The sequence below is a fragment of the Cygnus olor genome, chromosome 9, assembly GCF_009769625.2.
Source record: "Cygnus olor isolate bCygOlo1 chromosome 9, bCygOlo1.pri.v2, whole genome shotgun sequence".
Classification (NCBI taxonomy): Eukaryota; Metazoa; Chordata; class Aves; order Anseriformes; family Anatidae; genus Cygnus; species Cygnus olor.
Genome location: NC_049177.1, coordinates 4867994 through 4895771, shown reverse-complemented (window position 1 = coordinate 4895771; position 27778 = coordinate 4867994). Strand labels below are relative to the sequence as shown.

General features: G+C 43.5%; 1 protein-coding gene across 1 annotated transcript in view; it reads left to right on the top strand.

The window, feature by feature from the left end:
* Positions 1–4800, top strand: part of ACSL3 (acyl-CoA synthetase long chain family member 3) — a 48781-nt gene extending 43981 nt beyond the window's left edge. Inside the window, 1 exon segment of the mRNA XM_040566948.1 lies at positions 574–4800. Within this exon segment, the coding sequence (XP_040422882.1) occupies positions 574–737 (164 nt within the window). The 3' untranslated portion in view covers positions 738–4800.
* Positions 4801–27778: the final 22978 nt, after the last annotated feature.

Below are 27778 nucleotides of genomic sequence, written 5' to 3'. Positions count from 1 at the left end.
TTCTTGCCCCATGTCTCTAACAGATTTTCATTCAAGGCACAAAACATCTGGGCAAAATCTTTCTAAGAAGCTGCTGCGGTGGAGCTCATGTACAACATCCCCTTCTTTTTCTTTGTTGTGCAACACTAAGTATTTTAAAGGGAATTGTATTGTTGCAAATAGATTGTTACAATCAATGAAATGGAATATTTGATTTAATCCTGAGGCATTTCTACATATATTGTGTCGATTTATATTTGTGTCTTTCCCTTTAGTATCATAGGCTTTAAAGTAAGCACTGAGGCTTTTCTGAAGTTAGGCAGCAGCACAGATACTCAAACATCGGGGGTTTATTTCAATATTTCTGGGGAACTGGAGAATAATCAGTGGTAGATCCTGTAACTCTACTTGTGACCGCACTGGGGTTTATACAGCTTGACCATGGGGAATTTGTGAAGCATTTCTTCAGTCATATCACACGCTTTTGTGTGTGAGAATATGGTTCCTCTGTTTTTTGGTTAATTGTAGAAAAACAGTTATGTTTACATTTTGCATTAAAAATGGTTGTGTGATTTTTGTCTTTCGTTTTTGCAGCCAATCTGGAAAAGTTTGAAATACCAGTAAAAATCCGTTTGAGCCCTGATCCTTGGACACCTGAGACTGGCCTAGTGACAGACGCGTTCAAACTAAAACGCAAAGAGCTTACGGCATACTATCAACAGGACATTGATCGAATGTATGGAAAAAATGTAAAATAATTCTTTTTCCTGCACCACTTTGCTACGGTGAGCTTGGATCAAATAGGAAATACTTGAATTGCCTGTCTCAGCACTTGAGATCAACACACAAAACCACCATTCCTCATTTGCAGCATAAACTGTTATTTCTGATAACATCACCCTGATGACTGGCAAGTTTAGTAAAATGTTACGGCAGCAAACTTGTGTCTGTCTCCTTTTTTTCCCAGTTTTCTCTGCTACCTTGTCAGTCTGTGGATTTTCCTGACTCTTTTTGGAAAACCACGATTCTGAAGCCTCAAGTTTTTAAACATTTATAAATCCTGTATAATGTTTTATTTGTATCTTTAACATTTGGATGTATATAGAGAGAACTTGGCTATATAAGAAATGGTAATACTGGGGGCCTTTTTTTACCTAATTATTTAAAGATAAGGAGGTATTCATGTTGTGACATTATGTAAATTAAAGATGCTTATAATGAGATCACTGTTCAACAGGGGACCAGGTTCTTTGCTGCTGTGCTATTTTTCCGTGTAAATCTGAGGGAGAAAATGTTTGACACTATAGCTTGTGTAATACACCTTTAATACGTGCCTAATGGTTACTTTTATTTTTACCTGTAAATGAAAAGATGGTCATGGCACAGCTCTGTATAAAGGCGGGTACTCTTGCAGGTGTTAGTTAAATCTTTATTAATACAAAAGATGATATTAACACAGCAGAAATTACACCTAAGAATTTCTCAAATACAGAAACTTCTTTTTGAAATAGCGCATGACCATTCCATACAGTAGCTGAATTGCATAGAGCTAGTAGGAATTCAGAGTTAATTTCATTTAGCGCTTTGTAACTTTGACTTTTTAGCAGAGGGACTGTAACAAATTCTGTTCTGTTTTGTTATCTTGTTAGATTTGGGCAACACACTGGGTTTGCTCTTCTGTTGTTTGTGGAACTCTGATAAGAACCCTCTTCTGTGCTAGCTGCAACCCAATCTTACTGGGGGGGGATTTTTAAAGTCATAATGACAGTTACGTCCTCAGCTCACACAGTGCCTAGCTGCCCTTTGTGCCATTAAAAATCTCCCTTCTAATTTTGTGTTTTTATTTAGCGTTTTTGTTTTCCTTTTCAAAACAAGCATTTGAAGTATTTGTCAGCCAGAGTCATGTTTGTTACTTGTTTAATCATTACACCCAATTTCTTACTCTGGGAAGGTCACAATTCTGTTTTACTACAGATACGTGAATATTGTTTGAAGAGTTATAGGGGATCTTTCTGTCTTAAGTGAGAACATTTTAGATTTGTTTCAGATGTGAATTTTATTTTCAAAATGCTTCTAGAAAGAATATTTTAGTCAGGGTTACATGAGAATGTGATAAAGCATACATCTGTCAACTTTGTAATGGGGCAAATATTAAAACAGTTCAATAATAAGTTAATTCTCATGTTTATCATCTTTACTTAAAGGTCTTGATGCTTACTACCGCTGTATGGTAGCATACAGCAATTCTGAACAGCACAAGCTTTATCTGGCAGAGGGAATTCCTGCTGCTAGCACTTGTGAAGCTTTGATGCAGCAATTGTGGAAAATGTTTGATATGCAAATTCTTACCAAAAAGCATTCTGAAATACATTATTTAAAGTAACGCTTTCCATTGATTATAGAAAACAGTTTCATAGCAGTTAAATGTTACTAAGTAGTTACTCCAGTTCTGGTAAAATGATGAGGTTTGTGCTGTATTTTATGTTATGTTTTCATCACTCCTGCTATTCATGGATTTCCTCTGCTGCTGTCTATGAAAAATTGTTACATTTGGTAAATTCTGGTATAACAGATCAAATGGAAATACAGTTATAATTTATTTTTGCTTGTATTTAGAGCATTAATGCCTTCAGCTGGAAATGTTGGAAAACGAAGTATCGGAATGTGGAAATTGCCAAGTCTGTAGGGAAGTGTCACATCGTATATTAGATTCTAATATATATCTGTGCTCCATCAACAGGTTCTTGAATTGTTTGCACTCAGCGCAGGATGTATGTTGATCAAATGGTTTTTGTTTTAGTGAAAACTAATAAATTGCTGAAGTACTGTGTATGTCACTTGGTGCATTGTGCAGCAGATTTAAGAAAAAACAAATCTGCATTTGGCAAATAGAGAAGGAATTTGAAATTAGTATTTCATTCTGCTAAGGGTCTAAATGCACTTTTGAGTAAATTGTAAATGAAACTCAAATGGTTTGGAAATAGTTTTTTGTTGTTGTTTGCTTGTTTTTGTTTTTTCTAATCCAATCTCAAGATTGGGTTGCAGTCTAACAGTGCATTTGATCTTTCAGTCCATTTTATATTTAAAATTGATGTCAATATATGTAGTTCCTTAGACATCAGTTTTGTTGTGAAACTTTATTTCTTCTACAGAATGTGAAAATAAAGCGGTTCATTCATTTTAGCTTCAGCGCAGAAGATTAGAAAGACTTCTTAAAATACTTGCGTGGGCTTAATATCTTTGATGAGTGTGTTTTCCTTTCAAATTAGAACAAAACAGGGAATTTAATACTTCTATGTTCTGCATTCCTCCAGGTCCCATTGAGGCCACCTGTCCTGTGGGTGTCCGTGCTTCTCAGTGTTATCTGGCCAGGGCTATGGTGGGACTGGACTGTAAGTCACGGCTGATTTTCAGGTGCTTGGCTTCCTTGCTCCTGCAGTCTTAGTCCTGTAGCCTACCGTGGCAGCCAAAATCCCCAGCGGGCACCACATTCTTACCCTGTGCTCTTACATTGCTGAGCACAAAGGCAGCTTCAGGGGAATTTGAAATCCTGGTGGTACCAGCATAGACCCACTACTCACCAGCCAGCAATTTGCCTGGTTATCTTTCCTTTTTCTCATTGTTTTTGTCTTCCCATGCCCAGTGTAACAAGATCAACGTCAAAGTCACCTGATGGAACGTGTTGCACGTGTCCCCTTGCACATGTAGACAGCTGTAGAGTAAGTTCTGAGAAGTGCATGGTTAGAAGTAGCAGCCTCCATCACACGGGGGATTTTGTAGTGAGAAGAGCTGTAAACTTCTGAACAATCTTTTTGAGCTCAAAATAAGAACAAGGGTTATATACCTCATCTGAGGGGCCCCCAAAGGGGGAGGGGGGATTTCTACTAAAGCTTTTGTAAATATAAGACTTGCAGGATTCTGAATTGGGAATTGTAACTACTTTTCCTGTTGTGAAAATCTATGTAGTGTAAAAACACATTTCATTAGAACGACCAACCAAGAAATTCCAAGGATGCTGTCAATTCCAAGGATCTCCTTTGAATTCCTACACTTACTTAAAAAAATGTTTCAGGCCTTTAGACTAAATTTAATCTAGGTGTCATAAATGTTCTTTGCAGAGAATAGTATTTTTGGGGTAGGTTGGAAAATTAAAAAATTATGTATCAGAAAAAGACCTTGCAAGTTAACTGATGCTGCTATTACTGCAGATTACACACAGCTTCCCACTGAGGTGTGGTCCTTCTTGTAGCTTAGCAGTAAAATATTTTGCTGAAATGAAAGCAAAGAACAATGTGCAACTGAAGCTGAGAACATAATGCCTGTCCTCATGCTGCTGATTCTATAGACAGGATGTGGAAAAAGTTGTGGGATTGAAACCATACATAAAAACATCCTATAAAGCTTGCAAATTTATGCAGAGATTGCTATAGGACATCCGACTCCTTTGCAATAACCTTTTTCCTGCTAGAATTCACAAGCTTTTATTCTGTACTAAAGCTACGTCTAGGCCATGCAATGCAGCATTTTTCATTTCTTTAATGTGGTGTATTAACTACTTCGGGCTTTCTATCAGTGTGTGTACATCTGTTTCCTTACCGGTAAGAGGAACAATCGTCAACTTGCGTACACCTTGGGCCAGGCTGAGAAATGAATTGAATGACCAGTTGTATATTACTGTAATTGGTTATTTAACGTAAACTCATTTTTCAATGTGATCTTGGTTGTTACTATGACCTGCCTGAACATTGTATATCCTAATTGAGTTATATTGTATGAATTATTTATTTGTAATTGGATATCATGTTTCAAAAATAAAATTAATTTCACAAATTAGGCCCCATATGTCCATTTTTTTTAAGTGGTGTCTCATTTTTATCAGTCTGGGCCTAGATAACTTACAGCTGTAAATGAGTGAATTGACTAACAAATTAGTTGGGAATGTGGCTGTTTAAGAATGGGAATGGATCAAAATGTTGTGTTACAAAGGAGGTCTGTTGGGTGGTGGGTATGCCCATGTGTTTTGCTTCCTGCCTCCCAGTGCTGGTACTCATGTTTAATACCTCGACAGTTGTCTGTGTTAATAGCCATGCTCTTGTGCTTTGCAGGTGGTGAATATTCAGGTTGACTGCTTGGCTGTTAGCGCTGTACACACATTGTTGATTTATTTATCTGTATGTTGATGTTGTTGACAACCTTACGAATCTGCACAAGGTAACGGCACACCCTTTATGTGTAGGGCTCGCCAACTCAGATGTAAAGAAAATGACCTGCCATTTACGTTTTCCGCTTTTTGAGCACCAGCCGTGGTAATACCTTATGTAAAGCTGTAAGGTACTGGTGTCTTTTACTGTGCTAGTGTATTAGCGCTTACAGCTGGTGTTAGATTTTTAAGTTTGTGGGCTGAAGGGTCAGATCCCAAAGTGATGCTAATGCTTGCAATTGGACTTCTTGAGATCTTGAGCAGTTAGAAGATTGTGATCACAAGCTCACAAACTGTTGATGAGATCTTTTTTTGCTTCTTCTTCCTTTTTTTTTTCTTTTTTTTACTTAAAAGTTCCTTAGATGCATAGGGTCATAGTGCTGGCTGAACGTGAAGCCTTCCCTGCTGAATAGATGATCTTTATCCCTTACAACCATGAGAATCTCCAGTTTCCTTCTGTTTTTAAGCAATATTCAAAGTAGCTGTTTTCTTTCCTTCAAAGGACTGACATTTTTTATTTCAAATTCATTTAAGATAATGTGACTCGATTGATTTCCCCCTCCCCCCCCCCCCCCCACCTTCCCCCTGGGCACCTACAGCTGCTAAAATGATTTTAGGAGGCTCTTTAATAACATACACAGTTCTGAACTTTTATAGTAGGCAATTTATTATAGCAAATAATTTCAGCAAGGATAAATATGTAACCATGTTAGGAGTTTTACTTCTCAGGAAAAAAATAAATCTGTTAAGGAAACCATTGGAAGGTATAGATTCAAAATATTGAATACAATAAAATTATAGCTAAAGTATCCTGAAGTTCTGAGTTGCTATTGTTGTCCACACCAGAAAAGTCTCGGGGAGGTAGCAGGGAAAGGGAATACCAAAATGGTTGAAAAACTGAATCAACTGTCCTGATGTGTGAATGAACTAGAATCCTCTTTTAATACTTAGGAATAATATATACATAAGAATTTCTGTGTATATTCATTTTCTGTTTTGGGCATAGAAATTAACCCAAGAACACCACCTGGGCTCTGTGCATAACTGTGGCCGTGCTGGTGTAGCATGGCTTCTGAACGGCTGAGACATCACCTCGCTGCTTGCAGCTGGGCGTCTCGGCAGTGGTGGCCAGATGGATGGGGTCTTCCTGCTGTCCGAGTTACAGGTTCTCCTGTGGCCAAGAGCAGATAAAAGGCAAATGGTGTGGGAAGTTGCCACTGCGTTTTCCCTTATCTCACACACAAAGTGGATTTGTCTGCACTCTGCAAGCTAGGGGAACAGATGATGTGTGTGCCTTTTCTTTATGCTGAGGGATTAATTAATAGAAATATTTCTTGGCTAGGAGAAAAGGGCTGAGTAGTTTTCATCTGTGTTCTGGGGTACAAAGGAGAATTGGGAAAATGTCAAATGCTACCAGGAAAATACCTCTTGCCTTTGGATAGTTCAAACCACATCAGGCTGGGACAGCTCTGTGCACCCATGTGTCTGTGCCTGCAGCAGTGGTACCCCAGCACTGCGGTGCTTTGGGCACGTGTCCACAGGTGAGAAGTGGCTGGTAGAAAAGAAAGCACCGTTTCCCTACGAGTATATGTAGGCTGTGTTTTCTGTGACTGTACGTACCTTAAAGAGTGACACAGCCACCTATAATGAAATATTTCATGCAAGGAACATTAGAAACAAAACAAAAAACCCACACCCTTTATTTCAGACTTTGGGGTTATGCAGTGCTGCCAAGCACAAGAGCAGGAAAATAGCCATGTGCCATGTTTTAATCTCTAGCCCATGAGTATAATCTCCAAATATAAACTCAACTGAATGAATTAAGATAGCTCTACCCTTTAAAAAAAAAAGTGGAAAAACAAAACAAAATGCCACAAGATATGGACAACCATTTAGGGTGCAAAAAGACACAATGAATGGAAAGGAATAGGGATCAAAAACCTTTTTTTTTTTCCAAATGTTTCTGATACATTCTTTCTTTCTCACTGTATTTGAACAATATGCTTTAGTTTTTTTCTATAACGTTTTCTATTAGCAGTGGTGGTAAGGATTGGTAATTATTTCCAGGTAATTGAGATACAACTTTACGAATGTAAATGATTTTAATGGAGAAGTTTGTACAGCTTTCCATCAATACGTGATTGCAGTAACTGTTTTGCACAGGCCTGGTAGATACTGTCTTTAATACCTCTGGAACAGAAAAATCTTGATGCGGATCCTTACAGATATGTAGAGTTCCTGCTACTTAAGGCACCTAGAGAGGGTGGAGGAAAAAACGGCATCATCCTGAAGTATGAAAATACTAATAACAAAAAAGAGTGGCTATTGTGTCAAGCAACCATAAAATTCACTCTATCCCAATCTGGGAAAAAGTTCTGGATGGCTAACTAATTAACACAGACATTGTTTTAAGGATTTACCTTAGTGGCACTGATAGATACGGTTCAGTCTTTTCTAAATTAGATTTGTATCAGATTTTGCTGCCAAGACACTATTTCATTACCATTCCTAGTACCGAATGTATCTGTTGTAGGCTATAAAACTTAATTGCGTAATGCATTAGAGTTAAGAATGACTTGGAGAGAGTCATCCGGCATATTTTCCATTATTTGTTGTAGTCAGAAGGTATGTTGTGGATGCCTTACAAGCTTTAAGAAAGCTAATTGGTAAAGATTAAGAACTTTCTGTCTAATCAGTTTACTGCTCTGGAATCTCACCCACGTTTACTGGCAGTATTACTGCCAATATTCTTGGAAATGAAATGTTTTTGCTTGATTTGTTGCAAGCCATGACTTAGTCTGTTCGGGCTGAAGTTGTGTAACAAAGCTATCGGGAAGGCTGAGTGCCGATGAGAAGGCCAACGAGCGACCTGGCCTATTCAGCAGCTGCCTCCTCTTTCTTCCCCCACTGGCCAAAGTTGTGCAAGAGTCATACAACAATAGAAAAAGGTCAATTTTCATAAGTAATTTCCACATCAAAAGGAACTCATTGAATTTGCGATTTATCGTGACTCCACTAGGATATTCGCTTGTGCATGCACGCACACACCCAGAGACATCCAAGCTCATGCCGTGTAGGTGATACACAGCAGGTCTGGAAGGTGGGTCAGGTACTGACTGCATGTAGGGCCAGAAGACTTCTGTCTCTGCGTGGTGCAGACCAGCATGAGGCTTCTGGGGGACAGGACGTTGAGAGGCCGCCTTCGGCCTGCCTGTTCTACCTCTGCTCCACATCTCGCCGGGGATGTTGGGAGCAAAACGTACTAATGCCTCCTCGAGGCCTGTTTTTATTTGTCTGAGGCCCTGACAGGTGGGTTCCTGTGAGGTCTCCCATGTCTCCATGTCTATACTAACCATGGGATTACCTCTGCTTTCCAGAAGTGGCAGATGCCGGGTCTCGTTGTAGGCAGCGTGTTACTGATGGAGTGTTTCCCGGGGCTGGCTTCCTTCACATCCTCAATCCTAAGGACCTCTGTGGGTAGCCTAACTTGGGTTTGCTCAAATTTAATTATCCTTCCAATGACAATTATGGTGTTTCTACTGAGTATGCAGGCAAGTTCCTGTGCCTTTGCGTGCTGTCCAGTCCCCCAGATCTGCTTGTGGTGTATTTTCTTGGTTTTATCCATGGCCCATGGATAACGTTTGGCAATAATTTTCCTAATGTTTTCATAAATAGATGCGATTTAGGACTTTCTCTGGGATTTTTCCCAGTGTTGCATAGGGATACTTACTTTTAAATTTCTCAAAGCTGCTTTCTTTTGATGTATTTTTGCAAAATTTCTTTTGCAGAAATCAACAGCTTTCTGGTTGCAGGATCCGGGCAGGTGGCTGCTGCTGCAGCGAGTCTGTTGCAGTCGCCATTCCCTGCTCAAACTTTCCCACTGCATTTTGCTGTGGAATATGCAAGTACGGGTACAGCAAGTAGAGGGCAGTGTAACTTTATCACTTTGTCTGCTGAAGTCGGGCAATGAGCAGAAACACTGAGCGGCAGGCTGTGAAGGGACAGCACTGCTCCTGATGTGCAGAGGTGTTCCTGGCTCCCCAGAGCTTGCCTCCAGCCCTGCAGTTCCCGGATCATCCCTCTGGCACACCATACAGCTGGATTTAATTCTTCAGTTCAATTAAATTTCCCTCCTCTCCTTGCTCCTTGCTGCACACCTCTGCTCGTGCAAAAGCTACAGCAGGTCAGAGCCATGCAGGGAAATCAAATGTCAATGAGCACCCCATGTTTATCAGCCTGCCTTGTGCTCTCACAGCCTTCTACACAGGGTGTGTGTGATGAGCAGTGCTGGCATCAGGTGCGTCGCTCCCTTGAGCCCATGGGCACCCTCTGTGCCACACTCCTTCCTTGTCACCTTGCCATTGCACTTGTGATCGCCGGTGCAGAGGGTAGCGAGTCAGTCCTCCTCCATCGGGCACGTGCATGGAGAAGCAAGAATTGCTGATATATGCCCGATGAGCTGCTGCTACCACCTCTCCATAAAGATCTTCCTTCTTCCACTACCTGTACTAATGGTATATACAGAGAATATATATACCTTCCATGACTATGCTAATGGTATATACAGACAAATGCTGTGGTCCAAACTTCTGGTCCCGCGGTCATGACATGGAGTTGGTTTGAAAAGCTGTAGTGTGACAGGCTCTAGCACGAGAGTGACGTGGGCAAATTGGAGTATGTCAGGTACGCAAAAAACTTTATGTGATTAAATTGCAGCAAGTATTCAGTGTACAGGGGTGATTCAGCCCCTGACCGAGCTTTGCCAGGGCTCACAGGCTTTGTGCTGCTCAAAGCTGGTGTGGGGAGCTGTAGGGCTGGGGACCCGGCTGGCTTGGTGGGGCAAAGACCCGTGAGCAGAATCGCTGCAGTCGTTTGGTGTTGCTCACAAGCTGCTGCAGTCATCTGTCTGCTTTCCAAAGCTGATAGAAGTCTCGGGGCAGGGTTTTGCAGATGTATTTCTTTTATCATGAAACCAAAAACCAAAACCAAAAACAAACAAAAACAAGCAAACAAACAAAAAAACGCCCCAAAAGAACAACCTAATGCTGATGCCCATTGAGTTGGAACAGAAGAACCACCAAGCCCGGGGCCACCAGGCAGGTGTCCTGCTGTCCTGCTCTTGTCTAAGAGTCACTCACCAGCTGATGGCAGCCATGACTTTGTGGAGATGCCACACACTGTCAGTCCTGTCTCTGGTGGCTTTTGGAACTGGTGTCACCAGTAACAGCTGTAAGAGCGATGGGCGCCAGGGTGGTTTGTGTGGGAAACCTGGATTGTGGCGTTTCCTTGCACCTGGAAAGGAACAGAAGTTGCTGCTTGGCAACAAGAAGGAAACGTAAATGAAAAAGGTATGTATTTCTGATACTATTATTATTAGCTGATTGGTTAAATTACTGATATTTTTACTAAGAGCTCCCCATTCGGAACAGCTGGAGGAAGTGCAGGTGGGATAACTTGGTGGTCCTGCCCCAGGCAGCTGTTAGGAGCTCTCGCAGCACTGGTGCAGCTGCCTGCCCCCGCCTCGTGTCCATGCTACAGCTCCCTCTCCCCAGGGCGTGCTGGGGCTGGGTGCCCGCCATCGCCACCCGGACCCGTGTCACCTGCTTGTCCCCAGCCACACGCACATCCCAGCCACGGTGCTCTTACCAAAAACACGTTGGTGCAGGGGATGGGTCCTGCTGCTGTGGAGCAGGGGCACAGCTGGTGCCCCTGTGGCTCTGGGGACCCACACCTGCCTGTGCCAGCTGTGATTTTCCTCCCCTTTTGTAGCTTTGGCTGTTTGGATCAGCTTTTAAAGCCCAAGCCAATCCGGGGTAATTGAAAACTGCACTCCTACGATTTCAATCATTCATATTCTAATTATTTCCATCTGTCTTGATTTGTTTATTTACTTTTTCTGGAAAGCTCCAGTAGTGCTTAGAACAGCTTTATTGTGCTGGAAGCTTCTAGCCCCCTGCGATTTGTGGATTGCTGTGCGGATGAGGCGCAGCAAAAGCTCAGCAAGCCTCTGGAGAGCCCCGGCTGACACCGCTGAACGTTTCCTTTCCCAGCTCCGGCTGAGGCTGCGGCGCGCTCCTGGGCTTTGAATTTTTGTGTAATTAAGACTTATCTTTAAGTGTTTGGCTGCTTCTCTCCCATGCTCTTATTTTTGTTTTTGCGTCTGGCCACATCTCCAGGTTCCACGTAGTATTCCCCGTGCACTTCAGGTCTGACCCGAGGTTTTGATGACAACCCCACTGAGACGCCAGCGCTGAGCGAACTCTTCAGATGATCTCATTTTAGGAAATCTGGCCACACACTTCAGCTTCTCCGTCACTGACGAGACCGGCCGCACGCGGTGACGCTGGGCTGGGAGCACGGGGCTGCCGCGTGCTTTCCCATAAGAAGTGCCACAGTGCTCATCACCACATGCAGCCAGCTGCTGAGCAAGGACTTGAGCCAGAGCCCATTAAAGCAAAGGGGACTTTATCTCCTGACATCAGGAGACTTTGGATGGAGCTCTTTAAGGGCCCATTATGCTTAAACAATGACTTTATTCAGTGAAGGACACTGTTTTGGCTTGTAATCCTTAGAAGAGGCTTCAGAAAATTATACCCAGCTTCCCCTGTTAAATGTTCCCACTTTGATTTTCATCGCAGTTTCATTTAAGAAACCCGTAATTATTATTGTTACTATCTTGTTTGCCCTATTTTTTTAATGTGATTTTTTTTTTGCTTTTGTTGCCAAGACCTTTGCCATAGTTTTCAGAGGGAAAAAAAAAAATCTCTGGAGAGCTCAAACACTTGTAGAATCTGTATCTCTGATTAATTACTCACAATTTATGTCTTTTGAAATTAGGAAGCATATGTGGAATGAAGTGCAACTGACCTGTACTAACCGAGGAGACAGAACTCTTCAATGTTTTCCACAAATTTAGCAAGTGCTGGCCTACAGTGGTGCTGCTCAGCACCCTGCTTCTCCTCATCTCCCTCTGGATGTGGGCTCCATATGGTCCCTGTGGATCCTTTCCAACTCAGGATATTCTGTGACTCCATGAAAAGGTAGAAAAAAGGTAGAAGATGCTCCAAATTCAGTGGACATCACAGCACTTCCTCTTGGCAGTGCCAGAGCCTCCATATCCCTCCCTTGCTTTATTCAAGCTCTTCCTTCATATTGTCCTTTCTCCTCCTGCCCTTCAATATGATATTATGGGTTCTCTCTGCCCTGGCTCCCATCGGCCTGGCATGGAGCTGCTCGGCCACGTTCCTGTGCGAGTGTCCATGGGTCCCTGCAGGGAGAGCTGTCTGCTGCAGCGTGCAATTACCGCACAGCTTCCTCTCCTAAGGACACATGTTGAGCCACCAGGTATAATTAAACAATGATAGGCTTTCTGTTATTTACTAAATAAAAGTGTTTTTCTGCATTCACATGAAAGAAGCATAACTACGCCACATTCCTCAAGTTGCTGAGGATATGGGGAACAGATGGGATGAGAAACTGCAGAGGAAAACATCTAGGAGTAATTACAGCAGGTCCTTTGAGGAATCTAACTTGTACAAGGCCTCTTTCCACTCAACTCTTCTGGATGATTTCTCTCCTCCCCCCTTCATTTGTGGGCCCATTTTTTTCCAGCGCTGGCCCCCAGAGCCTACTTGGGGAGCTGTGCAGTGAGGTCCGGCATTGCTCCTGGCGGCAGTCCCGCACACCCTGCCCTGCAATTGCCACCTGCCTCCACCGACGGGGTTCCTGGTACGTGTGCAGTGCTCACTGGGTTAGGGAATGCATTTCGTGCGGCCCGCGCAGCTCCTCTGGGAGCTGGTCAATGCTTCAGCAGTGCAGGGGATCAGCAGTGCAGGGAATCAATAACGCAGTCCATCCGAGGGTAGGATAATTAACTTGTGTTTTTTTTATTTCCTAGGTTAATAAACTGAAGTGTTGGTAATTTCAAAGTATGCCATCTCTGCCGATTTCTCCTGCTGGTCCATGTGACGATCTTTTTTAAGTTGTATGGATATCCATTAAGTTGTATGGATATCCAAAGGCACGATCTGGGCATGTTCATACTCTGAAACCAAAGTTTAAGAAAATATGGATGATGGTAAGTATGATGGATAGCAACAAGCTTTTAAACAATTTAAATACTGTCTAAGCGATAATTAACATGTCACTCAGGGATAATTTTCATGCAACTTTCCTCACAGCTAGGCCTGTTCCAGCTTCAGCTGTGCGAGCAGAGGTGTGTGCATGGGGAGCGTGATCCTGCGGTGTCCCTGTGCGGGGCTGACACAGGTTGGCAGCCCTGGGGAGCTGCTGGCGGTGATGCACAGGCTTAGTTCAGTCCGCTCCCATGCACCACTTAGTGTTTATCTTCTGGTTGGCTTGTTCTGTCTGTGTGTGTGGTTTTTATTTTAAATATATGTTTAGGGTTCCTCGTGTGTGTGCAGCCAGCCATCACAGAGCAGCAGTGTTGCTCCCCCCCCTCGACATGCGCCTCTTCTTCCAGCTGAATAACCTATTGTAACAGCTTCAGAGTTCCCGTTACTGTGGGTGCTGCAGTCTGACATATTTATCCTTAGTTCGTCTTGGATATTAGTGAAGCTGGGCTGCAGCCACTTGCAGACAGAGCCGAGGCACAGGATGCACTTTCCAGCCCTACTGTTGAGCACATAGATTTCTACCCTTGTTGTTGACACACTCAACCAGTATTTGCATTTCTTCTTCTGAGGATCTGTTTGCTAATGTCACTTTGGGGTAGGATTTTTGCAAATTATCTGTTCATTTACTAATACATAAGCACACACTGCTTAGGATCCTGAACAACTATTCTGTGTCTTGAGGCTGAGGAGGGCTCATGCATACGTGAATGGTCTTTGTATTCCACAGCAGTGTAAAACTTCTGTAGCTTTAATGCTCCAATACCTGCAAGTTGCTCACGAGGCAGAGCCTTCAGGGCTTGGCCATTGTCTGGGAAAAGCTGGGCTAATTTCTTCTGATAAGATGTTTGTAAGAAATTCCCTTCCAGATAATCATCTGTGGTTTGCTTTTTCAAGGTTTCTTCTATCTCAGCCACCTGATATTTTACTCCTTCTTTGGACTACAGGAGTTTTTCAGCCAGTAAAGGGGAAAAACAAATTTATGGGGCTAACAAGTTGTGACGAGTGTTTGTAATTTGCCTGTGAATCAGGTGTAATTGCAGTCGTGTGCAACAGGTGACTCGGTGAACAGCAACGAAGTTCATTTTCCCCATTAATTTGAGAAGCTTGAAGGTCAAAGAGCAGTGGTTCTGACATGATTCCCTCTTGCTTTGGATGTAGGGGGACTTCATACCTCTTCCATTTTGTGTGTGATACTGCTTTCATAGATATAAGGGTTTTTTAAAAAACATAACAGAACACTACTTTGAAGGCTGTATCAGGTTAAGCTGAGATACGAGCCAAAAGCTTTACCTCAGGGTGAGGATGGTCTTGTTGCTCTAGCAGAGGCCAGGCGGTTGGGCCTCCATTCTCTGACCCCGCATCCTGCTGGCCTCGGTGCACGTCTCCCCGCCAGGCTGCCTGCCCTGCCAGATGGCAAACCGAGGGCGAGCTCTGTGCCCAGCCTGCAGTCACACCGGGCCTGTAGTCTGAGCGGCGCTGGGCCTGGACAGGCTGCACTACACGGATGAGGGTGAGGCTGGCCAGGACGTTTCTGTTCCTCTTCCCTTCTCCACACCAAGCTGTGTAAGGAGCCCGGCTGCCCTGAGCTCGGCCCAGGGTGAGCCATTTCTGTGCCCCACGTGAGCCTTGGTCAAACCACCCCTGCTCAGAGCAGCAGGGAAAAGCGGCTGAGAAACGCAGGGCTCTGCTGTGGGCCTTTGGGGACCCAGGCGCGGGTGTGAGCGCAGGGACAGACCTGCTGGTCCTCGAGGGAGAGCAGGGTGGAAACAGGGGATCTTGTCATGTCCGGATTGCTCACGCAAACTCCAAGCACTCACAACTCAGATCCCCAGACGATTAGGTTTAAGGAAGTAAGGGATTTGGTGTTGCATTTTTGGTTATCCGGGGCTCCCAAAGCCATAGGCTAACCTCTGAGCACAGAGCAAGCCGCTTCTCTCCTCCGCCTTGTTCTCTTAGCAGCCTGACTCCTTCTGGAGCCCTCTGGAAAGCAGCCAGCAGACGATCATTAGCTGCGGCTGACGGGGAAGTGGGAATGGTGCCCTGACAACGTCTGAGCAGCGCAAGGAGTAGGAGTATCGCCACAATGCCCTGCTCCTCGTGAAATGGCTGCAGCCGGGAGCACAGCTCCTGCTTGGCGGTGCTGGTGCAGCTTGCGGGCTGGGCCTGGCATGCCCCCAGCCATGGACGGGTCCCTGGGGATTTGGATGGCACTTTGCTTCTTGCTTGGTGTCCTGTGCACCACAACTGCCCCCTGAGAAGCCCTTCATCTCTAGAAAGGCAGTGATATGTAGTTAATATGGATGCAAGAAATTTTCATTTGGTTTTCACTTGTAATTAGTGCATATGATTTGTTTTCATTTTACTGTTATAAAAATGCAAATCTACTCTAGTTGTCCTTACTTTGATTTGTTAACAAGATCTTTCGTTTTGCTGTTCATTTTTAAAGACAGATGAAACCCCACCAGTTTAACAATGCTAGCGGACGCTACCAAAGCGGCACGTCGCCTGCCTGTGAGAGACCACGGTACGTTCCCTTATTAATTAAAATGCTGTCCAGCATTTGGAGCGCGTTACCTGCCCAGCACAGCATCCTGCTTGCCTCGGTGCCATGGCAATCTCATTTCTGCAGCAGCCTTTGCTGCCGAGCCTCGCTCGTAGCCACAGCAACATTTAGGGATAGGTGACACCACGCCGGGATGGGTGACACCGTGCCGGGCAGCCCAGGGACGGGGCGGCTGCTCCCACAGCAGCTGCTGCTTTTTGGGTTCCGTTGCGGTCCAGCACATGGCTCTTTCCATGTGCTACCGAACCTACTTGCTTTAAAATTGACCAGTTCTGAAATGAAGGGTTGAGTCAGATAACGGAAATGAAATGAAAGCCCTAATAAATTAGGGGGCAAAGCCTCGGTTCACTGTACTAACAAGACTTCTGGAAATTTAATTTAGTTAATTTGGCTCAGGAAAGCAGATTATTATTGAGAGGAGCTGGGCAATTTATTTGATGTATCTGAGAGCTGGATAACTGAGTCAATGCCTCTATCTTTTTTATTTTATTTTCTCTTTTTGGGATTCATCATACCTGAAACCATTCATTAGAAAATAAATAAATAAATAAATAAAAGGACAACTCGGTATTTTGGCAGTGACCTAGGCTTCCCCCACAGGGCTTTTCATCTGTGAGGATGCTCTACTACCTGTAGGAGGTATTGCAGACAGAAGATGGGCTGTGCGTGAGATGGAGAGAATGACAGGGCTATACCAGAAACTGGGAAACAGTATACTCTGAGACCTGGAGGTGCTACAGCAATGTCTGCAGTAGGACAGATGACAGATTTGTAGTCAGACAGACGTGTTGTTTTGGAGTGCTATGTAGAGCTGATCGATCGTCATGGCTATTGACATCAATGGGTTATGATTTTATTAGGCTGGCAACTTGCAGAGCTAGTAGAGTTAGTAGGAATTTTATCTATGAAGGGATTTAGGTTTTAAGCCTAAAGGGCAGAATATGATTCACCTTATAAAAAAAACAAACAAACCCAGCAAGTTCAGTGGAAATGACCCCTGGGAGGATTTGCCGTATCTAACGGAAATGAGAAGTTCACAGGCTAAGCCCGTGCTTCTTGACTGCCTGTAATATAGCAGACATTTTCTGTCCTTAGAAATGGAGCACAGTGGGAGCTGGTGAGAGAGCACTCCTGGGGCTGTGGGCTTCCTACAGGGGCTCAGCATCCCATGATATGCAGTCTGCTGAGTGCCACAGGGACGGGGCCCCTGGTTTTGAATGATTTTGCAGTTGCCTTTTATCCATCTCATAGTTGAAAGATGTGACTTTTGTTTTATTCTGGTCTGGTTCTTTGCTACCATGTCCCACAGGAGATGAGAATAAGGGTTTTCTCCCCTCGCTGCCTCCAGTCTGCATCCCAGCACGGCCCATCATCCAGTGCTGCAGTGACCGTGTGCTGTCTGCTCTTTTGTTCTCTTCTGCATGCTCTTCCCAGAGAGCTAGCTTGGTATTTAAAAGAAGACTTCATGATAGACCAAAACATTGATGGGAATTTGGGTTTATCTTGTTAATTCTTGGGTTTAGGAAAAATAATGAAGGGCCATTTTTATTTGAGATGCATTGGTTGGTTCAGCAGAAAATCAAAAAGCTTAATCATCAAGGCTCCTTAATCCCAGAAAGCTGATGTTTTTCTTGTTTTCTTCTTTCCTCACTTATGCTGGTTGCTGGTCCTAATGCCAAGATATGTCCACAGCAATTAAATCTGCACACATTTTTTTCATTTGAAGCTGTTGCTTACAAACAATTGATTTAGGTTGCATGTTCTCTATGTCTGAGCTCCAGTCCCAGTAAGATGTACCAGGCAGCAAGGACTAGAACCTTCCAGATAGATATACCCATTCTGCGCAAGAATGAGCAACCATTTAAAGAAAGTTTAAAAAAAAAAAAAAAGGCCTGGCAAAAACATGTCCCAGCCTTTGGGAGAAGCAGGGGAGAGCAAGACGTGGGCGCTCCAGCTGGAAGCATTCCTGGAATGTGCCTTGCGCCAGCGCTGCTGCTGGCAGGGGCAAGGAGTGGGGCTGGCCCCCCAGGGACATGCGGCAACGAAAGTTTGTCTTTTGGGAGCAGGAGGGAGCCTATTCTGGCAGCTTTCTCATAGAGGGCGATATTCAGAGAGCGCTCAGAGCTTTCCTGAGCTGCCCCAGCTGAATGCGCTTGGCACAACGGCTGTTCCAGGGCTTGGAGGACACGAGGTGTCTCGCTCATAGCAGAGCCAGCCCCGTCCCGCAGCAACACCCCTGTGATCCGATGTGGCACAGTAAGTATGCTGATGAGCAGAAATGCCACAGAAAAGCTACAGGGGACATGGGCAAACAATATGAATGTGTGGTGCTGAGGAATGTATATGCATGTGGCTAGGTATTTATTGTCTTGTGGCGTTATTTAGACTGTCTTTAAAATCTTTCCCATATCCCTTCCCCCTTACAACTACAGGCAAGCAGGTGGTTTTTAGAGGGCTTTGAAGAAGCAACTTTGGCAGGCTGGTTTGTGAAGGGCATCGATGTTGAAAATGGGATAACGTGGGAGAAATCAAAGGAGAGGGACCAGAGGTGCAGATGCAGAAGGTGGCGAGAAGCAGGAGTAGCTTTCACCCCACCACGTACGTACAGACTGCATGAGTGCTGGTTTTCAAAGTAGCAGCATCTAGTTTGCAACTTCAGTTGATGGTTGAAGCACTTGGGATGAGGATAGGCTGTGTCCCCTTGCCTGTACAATGCACGGAGCCTGAGGGTGAGCCCGTGGGGCAGAGGGAGCCTGCAAAGTAGATGGCTTGTGTGCATCCCCGACCGTGAGGGAGGCTGGCAGGGAACGTGGGGGCTGAGCGAGCACATGATGGGAAAGACAACCAACATGGCCTTTCCCAGCTCTGTATTCATTTGGAAATGGGTAGCAGCATGTCAAAAAGTCGTCGTCATTCAGGATCCTTGCTGTAAACATATTCCTTGTCTGCAGTGCAGCAGCAAAGGGGACAAAGAGCCCGCTGTGCTGCGCCCTTTCTTCTGCTGCACACTGCTGCTGCTCCCCAGGCTGAGCAACCACTGCATACCATGAACTGGGTTTACTACACACAATACACAGTTATGGTGCCTTCAGGAACTCTTCTAACGTTTCAGTTTCAGGATTGATTAGCACTCCACTGACGCGTGAATATTCAAGTGTGTGTTTGTGAAAGTCAGGAAATTCTGTGAATATGGCCGCATCAGGATTCTTTAGTTATGTAACTCAAAGGAGTATTAATTAATTCTATGTGTCCAGAGATGTTTTTCTTGTATTTCCCATCTGGAATAGCAGTATTTTTTTTTCCAAAACACGTTGCTTTTCTAGAGCTTGCAAGGAAAATGCAGGATCATCAGTATCTGTGCAGAATTCTCGACTTCCTGTCACTTCCTAGATTTGAGTGAGATACCAGCTTAATATGAAGAGCAAAAAGACCACACAAGACCACACATTGTTTACTTTGGGCTGATTATTCACATGTTACAAGCAGCCAAGAAAGGAGACTGTTTTCCCCTAGCTCTAAAAGCATAATTCCATCAAACTAATGGCTGTCTTTGCTTTAACAAATAGAATCAGGATGGGACAATATCTCCCCACTGAGATATAAATGCCTGCACATGCAAAATATATCTCCTCTGGTTTCTCCTGTCACTGCAAGTAAGCTGCCCCTGGTAACAGTAGGCAGCTATACGTTATTAAGTTTCTTTTCTTTGGTGTCACTCTTTAAAAATAAATTTGGGGACTTCATTTTTATTCCTTTAATCAATCTTTTTGTTGCACTGTCAAAGTGTGCTCTCGCTCTTCTTTTTCTGTTCAACGCATGGGGACAGCTTTCCATGGATGGTATGGCTGTGCCTCATGGGGAACACAACAGTTTCTCATTTTCTGTCCAGTTTTGATGTCTACATTTTGTCCACCTAATCTGCATGGTATGAACTCACTGTGCTGATGATGGAGATATCAGGAGGACTTCTGACGGGCTTTTCCTTGGGCTTTCCTTGTCTCTTGGAGCTCTTTTGAAACTTCTTTCATGCAGGAGGCAAAGCAAGGTGGTGGTGTTGGTAGTGCTGGGCTTGGGGGTTTGCATCAGTCAGGGTCTAGTGGAAGATTACATCACTGGAGCTCCATCAGTTGTCCCCATGAAGCTGGATTACCTGTGCTGGTGTTAACAGAAAGAAATGAGTCTTTTCTATCAGTGAGGGACGAAGAAATCCCATTCTGTTAGAGCTGGCACGACCCTGCACTGCATACAGTTTTTTGCATTATGCGTTTAGAGACGAGTTGTCTGCACACTCACATCTGTGGCCCCAGTGACTAATGCTGTGAAACCACACTGACTCCAAGGCTTCATGGGGCTTTGCAAGGCCACCCTTCAGAACAGACCTCAGCCTGCTTTCAGCAATCATCTTTCGTTACTGTCTTTTATCTGGACACTAAAGGGGAAATCCAACCCTTACAGGAGCCAAAGGCAGGCTCCAGATGGGTTCGCCATTAGAGGCTGAGAGTTCAGCGGTGGGTTTCAGAACTTGCAGTTTCATGCTTTCCCTCCCTTGCCATGAAGAATTCCTCCCATTTGAGAAGATACATGTGTTATTGCTGCCTCCTTTGTTTGCTTTCTTTCCTCTTTGCTATACACCTGAGTTTCATCCAACTGCTGCTATTTACACCCCAGATTGCTATTTGGTGCCTTTTGTTGTGGTTTCCAAAGCAGACTTTTGGAATAAGAATGCAAATAACTGTTCTGAATACTTTATGCTCTAAAAGTAAGTACAGTCAACAGATGCCAAGATATAATAAATCAAACTGAAGTGCTGTCTTAGTTGCTTCAGCTTGAAAGGGGCTGCTGCAGAAAACGGCAGTGATGAAATCTGAACTACATTTGCAGTCCCATGAATATTCAGGTCAACAGGGTGGAGAACAAAAATTAATGGGGTGTGACGTTTGCCTCAACAGCTACAGCAAATGCGGAGGTTTCACAACAAAAACTGGAAGGCAGCATTACAAACGCTGCTGATGGTCGGTGCCTGATGTTGTACAAAAGCCTGGGGGCCTTGAACATGAGAGGGAGAGTGCTCAACATCTGGTATCCATGTGAAAGTGAAAAATCCGGTGCGTGCTGAAGGTCGCGGTGACCTGGGATGCTACGCTGACATGGCTGTGAAATCTTACTTTGTGAACAAATTTTCCAGGATTGGAAAAAATAATACTGAATAGAAATGTGCCTTGTTCCTCTAAGACCTTACAAGCACTTTCACATCAGCTGGACCGGGTGCATGCTACTAAGTCACTATCCATCCCTTTCATTTCTGCTCTATGCTTATTTATGGGAGGAGAGAGTGAACTTACCTCTGCGGGCTTTTTTCCTCTTCAGGAGAGATGGAAGATCACTGTGACGCTTGTGCTTTATTCTATATTGTATGTGGTTGTGAGTTCCTAAAGGTGCAGAATTGCTTTTGTGGTAAATGTCGTGATGCTCTCCTTCACTTTTTTCAACCTTTTTTTGAATACACGGCATTCAAACCTGCCATCAAGAGCAGTATTAATAGACATTAATATGAAATCTCTCGTATATACTGGCAGGTACTTTAATCTCTAGGTAGAAAACTAGACAGAGTCTGTGTAGGAGGCCAGAGTGCTACCTTGCACTCTATTAGCAATTGCTCATCATACTCACCAAATGCCGGTGGATTCAGTGGGAGTTCTGGATACTTATCTTAGGCAGGGCTCATTTATCTAAATGCTGGGGTCTTTACTATTTCTTGACATACGAAAATTAAAAATGAAATGTCGTGTTTTAGTAAGACTAAGGAGCAACTGGTCTTTTTGATTTCAGAGTCAGTGATTTCCCCAGTGGTTATTTTTTTGTCTGTCGTTTTCTTCTCAATTCCTTCCATGTGGGGTGGATGTTGAGAGCTGTTACACATTACAGTTACACATTACATCTCCGTGCTAGTGCACGTGAAAGTCACTGGTATGTGAACCTTGGCCTGCTCATTTCATGAGAGGGCCTTCCACTCCCCTTTCTTCTTGGTTTCTGCCTATGCTTGTCAAAAAAGCCCAAAGCAAAGTGTCGGAGCTGCGCTGGGCTCCTGTGTAGCCAGCAGAACTGGGAAAGAGCAAGAGCAGGAGTGGCTGGATGAGGCATGAGCCAGGGAGAACGGCAGTAGGTAGCGGGTGGCTGCTACCCGGGAAGAAGGTAGCGAACTCCCTGCTGAAGTGAATGCTACTTAAAACTGTTCCCGGCATGAGGGAATGCATGCTTTCCTACTTGAACTTCAGTGATGTACAGTTAGGTAGCTAGATGTTTGTCAGTGTCTCTAAAAATATTCCCTGTTCATCATCTCAGCTTTTCCCAAATTCCTTTCTTTAATTTCTGTGGTCAGGTGACAGCTCAAGGCAAGCACCTGAATATTTCCAGTGTTTCTCTCGCCTTTATTTTTTATGCTTCTCAATTAATGACATATGCTGAATTTTTCAGATCATGAAGAAACTTAAAATGAACAACAACAAAAAATTATAGAATTGAGGAGAGATTTTCAAGTGCAGAGAACTTAAATATTTAATTTTTTTTTTTGTTCTTACCCCTTCATCTACTTTTTTTTTTTTTAGAAGCCTTTAATGTCAATGAAGGCACTAACTCTGAACCGCCTACAGTCAGAAGCGATTCAGAGAGAGGGTGAATGGTCCTTCATGAAGCACCTTTCCACAGTTGGAAGAGTAAGCACTGCCTATTCATGGATGAAACAGAAATGTGTTTGGATTTGTCAAGTGAATTTCTTCTAAATACTGCTAATCAAATGTAGATGAGCTTGAATTATTTTTAATGGCATCCAAAATTTGGAATGCTGCTAACTGCTTTAAATCTCAAATAGAAGCAAATGCATCCAATGCATTTAATCATATACAGCGCAACTCAATCTAGCATTTGAGATCCCAAGCAAAGAAAGCTTCTCATTTATTTCGTTCTTCATTGCAGTGCATCCAAACAATAATGGTGTTTAAAAATAAAAAGGAGAAAGAAAAGAGAAAGCATTTTCAAGTCAAATGTACCTACTTCTTCTGTGTCACATCAAAGGAAAAATGTAAGGTAACATGAAGCGTACGTTTCATTTTATTGTATAGAGATATATACTCGATAAAATAACCTTGTAAAATATGTCAGCTACAGGAAAGAAAATTGAAGTTGTGATGGCTTTGGACTCAGATTCTCGTATCAAGACGCTGAAAAGTCTGTATTTTTTTTTAGTGTAACTTTTTGTTATTGCTATCATGAGAGTTACCTGTCTCCACTCTGTCTGTTTCCAGTCACTCACAGCTTTCTAAATTCAGTTTATGGGTTGAAAAGAAATGTCTGTCCCCAAACACTGCAGCTCCCATAACTGATCCCTTATAGTCAACGTTAAACTTAGTGTATGCTGTTATTCCAGACATCACTGCGATTTTCTGTTGCTTGTCATCTCTCAGGATCAGAAGCCAATTTTGCCTTAGAGATCTCTGTTGTGTGCTTGGAAGGCAATTGCAATACTCCAGGCACGACTTTGTGGGTAATCTCTTGCCTCTGGTAGGGTTGTGAGCACTAGGGCAAATGGCCACCTTGGCTGCGGGGTGTGTCTAAAGACATATTTGCTGTTATTGATTAAAAACTGAGAGCTTCTGCTGCTCTGGGTACAGGGAATGCCTGAGAAACTTAACTTTTATGATATGGGGTTTGCTCTGAAATGTGGATAAAACCTGAATTAAAGCAAAATAAACAGTGAAGTTTGCAAGAAGGGTGATTCATGCATTTTTTTGACTTATACCTGCATGTTGCCATCAGTGAAGACTGTACAGTACCAAGGCAGAGCTGTAGCATTTTACTAAGTTTTATACAGTTAGTAACTGGGTAGTGTTGCTTCCATTCGGTATCCAGGTGGTAACACAGTGTATCGTGGATGATACTAAGAAAATTGCCACCTTCCTCCAGAAATTGCTTGCATGAAGTATATCAAAGTGTCATCTATTTCTGCAGCATGAAATACAGGGAAGAGTCATGGAAAATGACAATGAACCTAGAGCTGCGTGAGAATTGCTCAGATGCCAAGCCAGCCATGCGGTAATGCTGTTGCACTTACGCACACAATGGTTATTACCTTTTCAGGTAGTGATCTGCAAATGCATCACAATGCTGTACCCTCACAGCACATGTAATTTGTAGGTATCATTAGGTCCATTTTACAAGTGGGTGAACAGAGGCATAGGAGTGTTAAGAGCATATAACAAAGCTCATAAACTTCATACTGTAAGTGGGCTTGTTAGAGAGGACACACATGGCTTGTGTCAGGCTACTGTGTCCTACGCTGGGAATAAGTCCATGACTTACTCGCTGGTTTTGAACAAATTCTTTTATTCCAACACACTCATGAGGTTCACAGAAAATTGAGTTGCACAGAATTTGAAAGAAGCAGGTTCCATTCCTGATTCAATGTTTGCCTTTGGTGGGGTATTACTGTTAACTTTAACGGGCTTTGACTTCAAGAAGCTTTGGATCAGATCTTGAGTGAGGCATGTGTTTTGCAGGAGGACCAGAAGTCAGCACACACTTCACAGCACGGCAGGTCTTTAAATGCAAAACAAAATCAAGGGCACAAACATCCCTTCTTGTTGTGTCTTCCTTTATTGTGTCAAGCCCAGCTCTTGATCTCTAATTCTACTTTAACTGAAATCATATATAAGAGTGGAAAACATTGATCATCTTTCCTGTCTTCCCCCCCCCCCCCCCCCCCCCCCCAGTGCCTGGAAGCTCCAAACTATAACTTGGCCAATATTTGCAGGACAAAGCTCTCCCCCCTTTTTCTCCCTAGTGGTAAATTCCCAACCATTACTTCCATTAAAGGTCCACATTCAGGAAGAAAAACCCAATCCCTCTGACTTTCCCATGTATAATTTCTTTCCATTCTATTGAACTTTGAATGACTATTTCCAAGAATGCCCATGCTCAAAAACTCTGAAGAGTCACACTGTTGGCATATACTTACCAAATGGGCTCAGCTTCCCGTAGGAACGAGCCCTTTAATGGTTGTATCTTGTATCTTTAGTCTTATTAACTCAGTAAGTGGAAAAAGAAAGATAAATGCAGCATCAGACTGCGGATTTTGACCGTAATGAAGGGTTAGGCTCGTATTTTCCATGGTAGCCTGCAGAGAGTTATCCGAATCTCTAAGGACACTTCATCTTGTCTTGATAATGGATTCTGTCTTTGTTCCATTTTCTGTCCATCCTCAAATTTTTATCTGGAGAAAGGATTCACATTATGTTGTCCCTTAAGCCATGTTGTGAAGAATTCCTGCCCCATGGGATGCCTTGAGCTTCAACTTCTGCGTCCTTTGGTGACGGAGGTTGCTGCCACAAAAGGCTCTCTAGGAGACAGGGACTTTGAGAAAAAAACATTCGCTTCAGCAACAATATTGCGACCTTTTCATCGTTGGAGTGCCCGTCTGTTCCTCATCTTTATTAGTCTGATTGATTTTCAAAGGTATCTGGGAAAGTGGGAGCAAAAGCATGAGGCTTATTCTCAAAAGTTAGAGCCTAGGTTAGGGGTGACTCAAAGATGGTGAACAGGAACACGTGAGAGGCAATTACTGAAAGTGTAAGAGACCTGAAAATGAAATTTCAGGAGAAGTTGTGTGAGGTTTGGTTGAAAAAAAATTAATCTGAAAGGAAGAAGGGAAACCTTCAACAAGAAATAGATAGTAAATTTAACTCCAAAAACAAGATTACTTCAAATCAAGCAAGGTTTTGTGTTTTTTTCTCCCTTGACTAACAGTTTTATGTTGTGCAAAATATAACTTGTAACAAAAGTAATTTTGAAATGCAGAGTTGAAAGGCAACAATTTTCATCTTTCTAGGTCTTTTGTTGCTGTTGTTTTAGATTAAAAATGTAGTTTCTGCAGGGTACAGATGGAGAAAGCTGACATGTCGCCAGAACACAAGTGGCATATGTTTTTCAGATGGTTATTCCCCAATGTCTTCCTATCCCTCCTCTTAATCTCTGTAAGAAGGCCCAGGGATTCCTTCCAGATCTTTTTAAAATTAAACTATTTTTCAGCATCGTGGCCTAACAGATGGAGAAGAGTTGTTGTCATCAGCTAGTCAAAGTAAATATAGTTGCAAAGAGTTTTCAGCAACAGCTATGCATAATTATGCAATTCGGTCTTCTTTCCATTGGACTTCAGGGGATTGCATAAATGTATGGATGTACCTGACAAGTCTTCCTGTGCCCTTGTCGGGTGCTGCAGTTCACCTTGGTGTCTTTGTACAGAGCTTCAGCTACATGCCTTGGAGCAAATAAGAGACCCTGTTTGCACCTGCAGAAGAGATGGTCCACCTGCTGCTCTGCTGGCTCACCTGTGGGAGCTCAGGGGTGTTGGTGCATCTGGATGTCTGAGGTTGCTGCTCACATTCAGGTGGGTGATGGCCTGTATTCTCTGTATAATACTGGTAGCAGGACTAGCTTTAGTTCTTCTTGTTCTCAGGAACACACAGCTTCAGAGATGTTTTACTGGGATGTTATAGGCAGAGAGAAGGAATTTGTGCTGAGTGAAGTTTCACTGACCCAGCAATCTCGGGTATTTCCTCACCATTTTCTGAATGTCCTGCATAAAAGGGTGTTGGTAAAAACCTGATGCATTGCCTTAAATTTCTCAAATTCCAAATTTCTGGAGCCAAATAGGGGAGTATATGGCAACAAATACACTGTTTGGGAAAGTATCTGTTGCATGAAGCTGAGAAAGATGTGAAATAAAACTTCTGAAAGTTAGCCAGAAAATCCAGAGGCTTGCTCTGGGTTGTGCTTCAGCCTACCAGTTCATATGTTCTTGCTGCCTGCTCAGTAATTTGTCAGAAACTGGGAAGAAGTATCCAGACTTGGCAAGCTGGTGCTGCAGACAGATTTTGTCAGATGAAATCCCAATAGACACTAGTCCAACATCAACAGCTCCTGAGCTATCACATGGGAATGTGCAGGGAGATAAAACCAACATCCTAAAGGGTAGATCCTCTATTTTAGGGAGCAGAGAAGGGAATCTGGCTAATGTATTTTTTTTTTTTCTTTTGGAGTTTCTTTTCCTTTTTCTCTTCTCTATGGAGTTTTTCAGAGAAAGAATGGAAAATACTGGTTCCAACAGATAGAATTCTGTCTTTTCTTGAATTCTTAACTTCATTTAAAGTGGCTTAACTGCTCTCTCTTGCTTTTTCCTACATGTTAAGAGAGGTTAAGCCTATCTGCCTTTACCTCAGAGGGATTGTGAGGGCAGAGTTTGGAAAAGAATTTGCCATCTATGCAAAGAATTCACAAGTGACTATGGGGGTGGGGGAAACTCAAAAAAAAAACAAAAAAAAAACAAACAAAAAAAAAAAAAACACAAACCAACAAACCAGACCTACCATTGGGAAACTCCAGCACCAGTCAGCTGTTTTCTGGAAGTGGAGTGTCCCGTTACATAAACATCCTTGAAGCTTTGCAGAAGGGGTGACATTCACATTACATATGTGGGGCCTGACTAATTGGGTTTTGTGTGTGAAGATTGGGGATGGAGAGGGATAAGGAAGTGAAATCCCCAAGGTGCAAGCAGGGCCTCCTTCTTCCCATGGCCTATACTGTTGCTTACGTGTTGAAAAGGGTCTCAGCGCCTCCTGTACCACGGGGCCGATGTGGGAACGCTGCACACCCAGTCCGCATCCGAGCTCTGCCCTCCGCAGCAGTCTGGGGAGCTCAGGGTGTCCTGCTCAGCCCCGCAGCCAGCTGCAGTGGGTGCAGCAGTGACTCACGGAGCAGAAGTGACTCACCTCTGCCCAGAAGTGGTTAACGTCCCATCACACTAAAATCCACGTTAACTCCGTGGTCCTGTCTGATTTATGCATAAAGAGC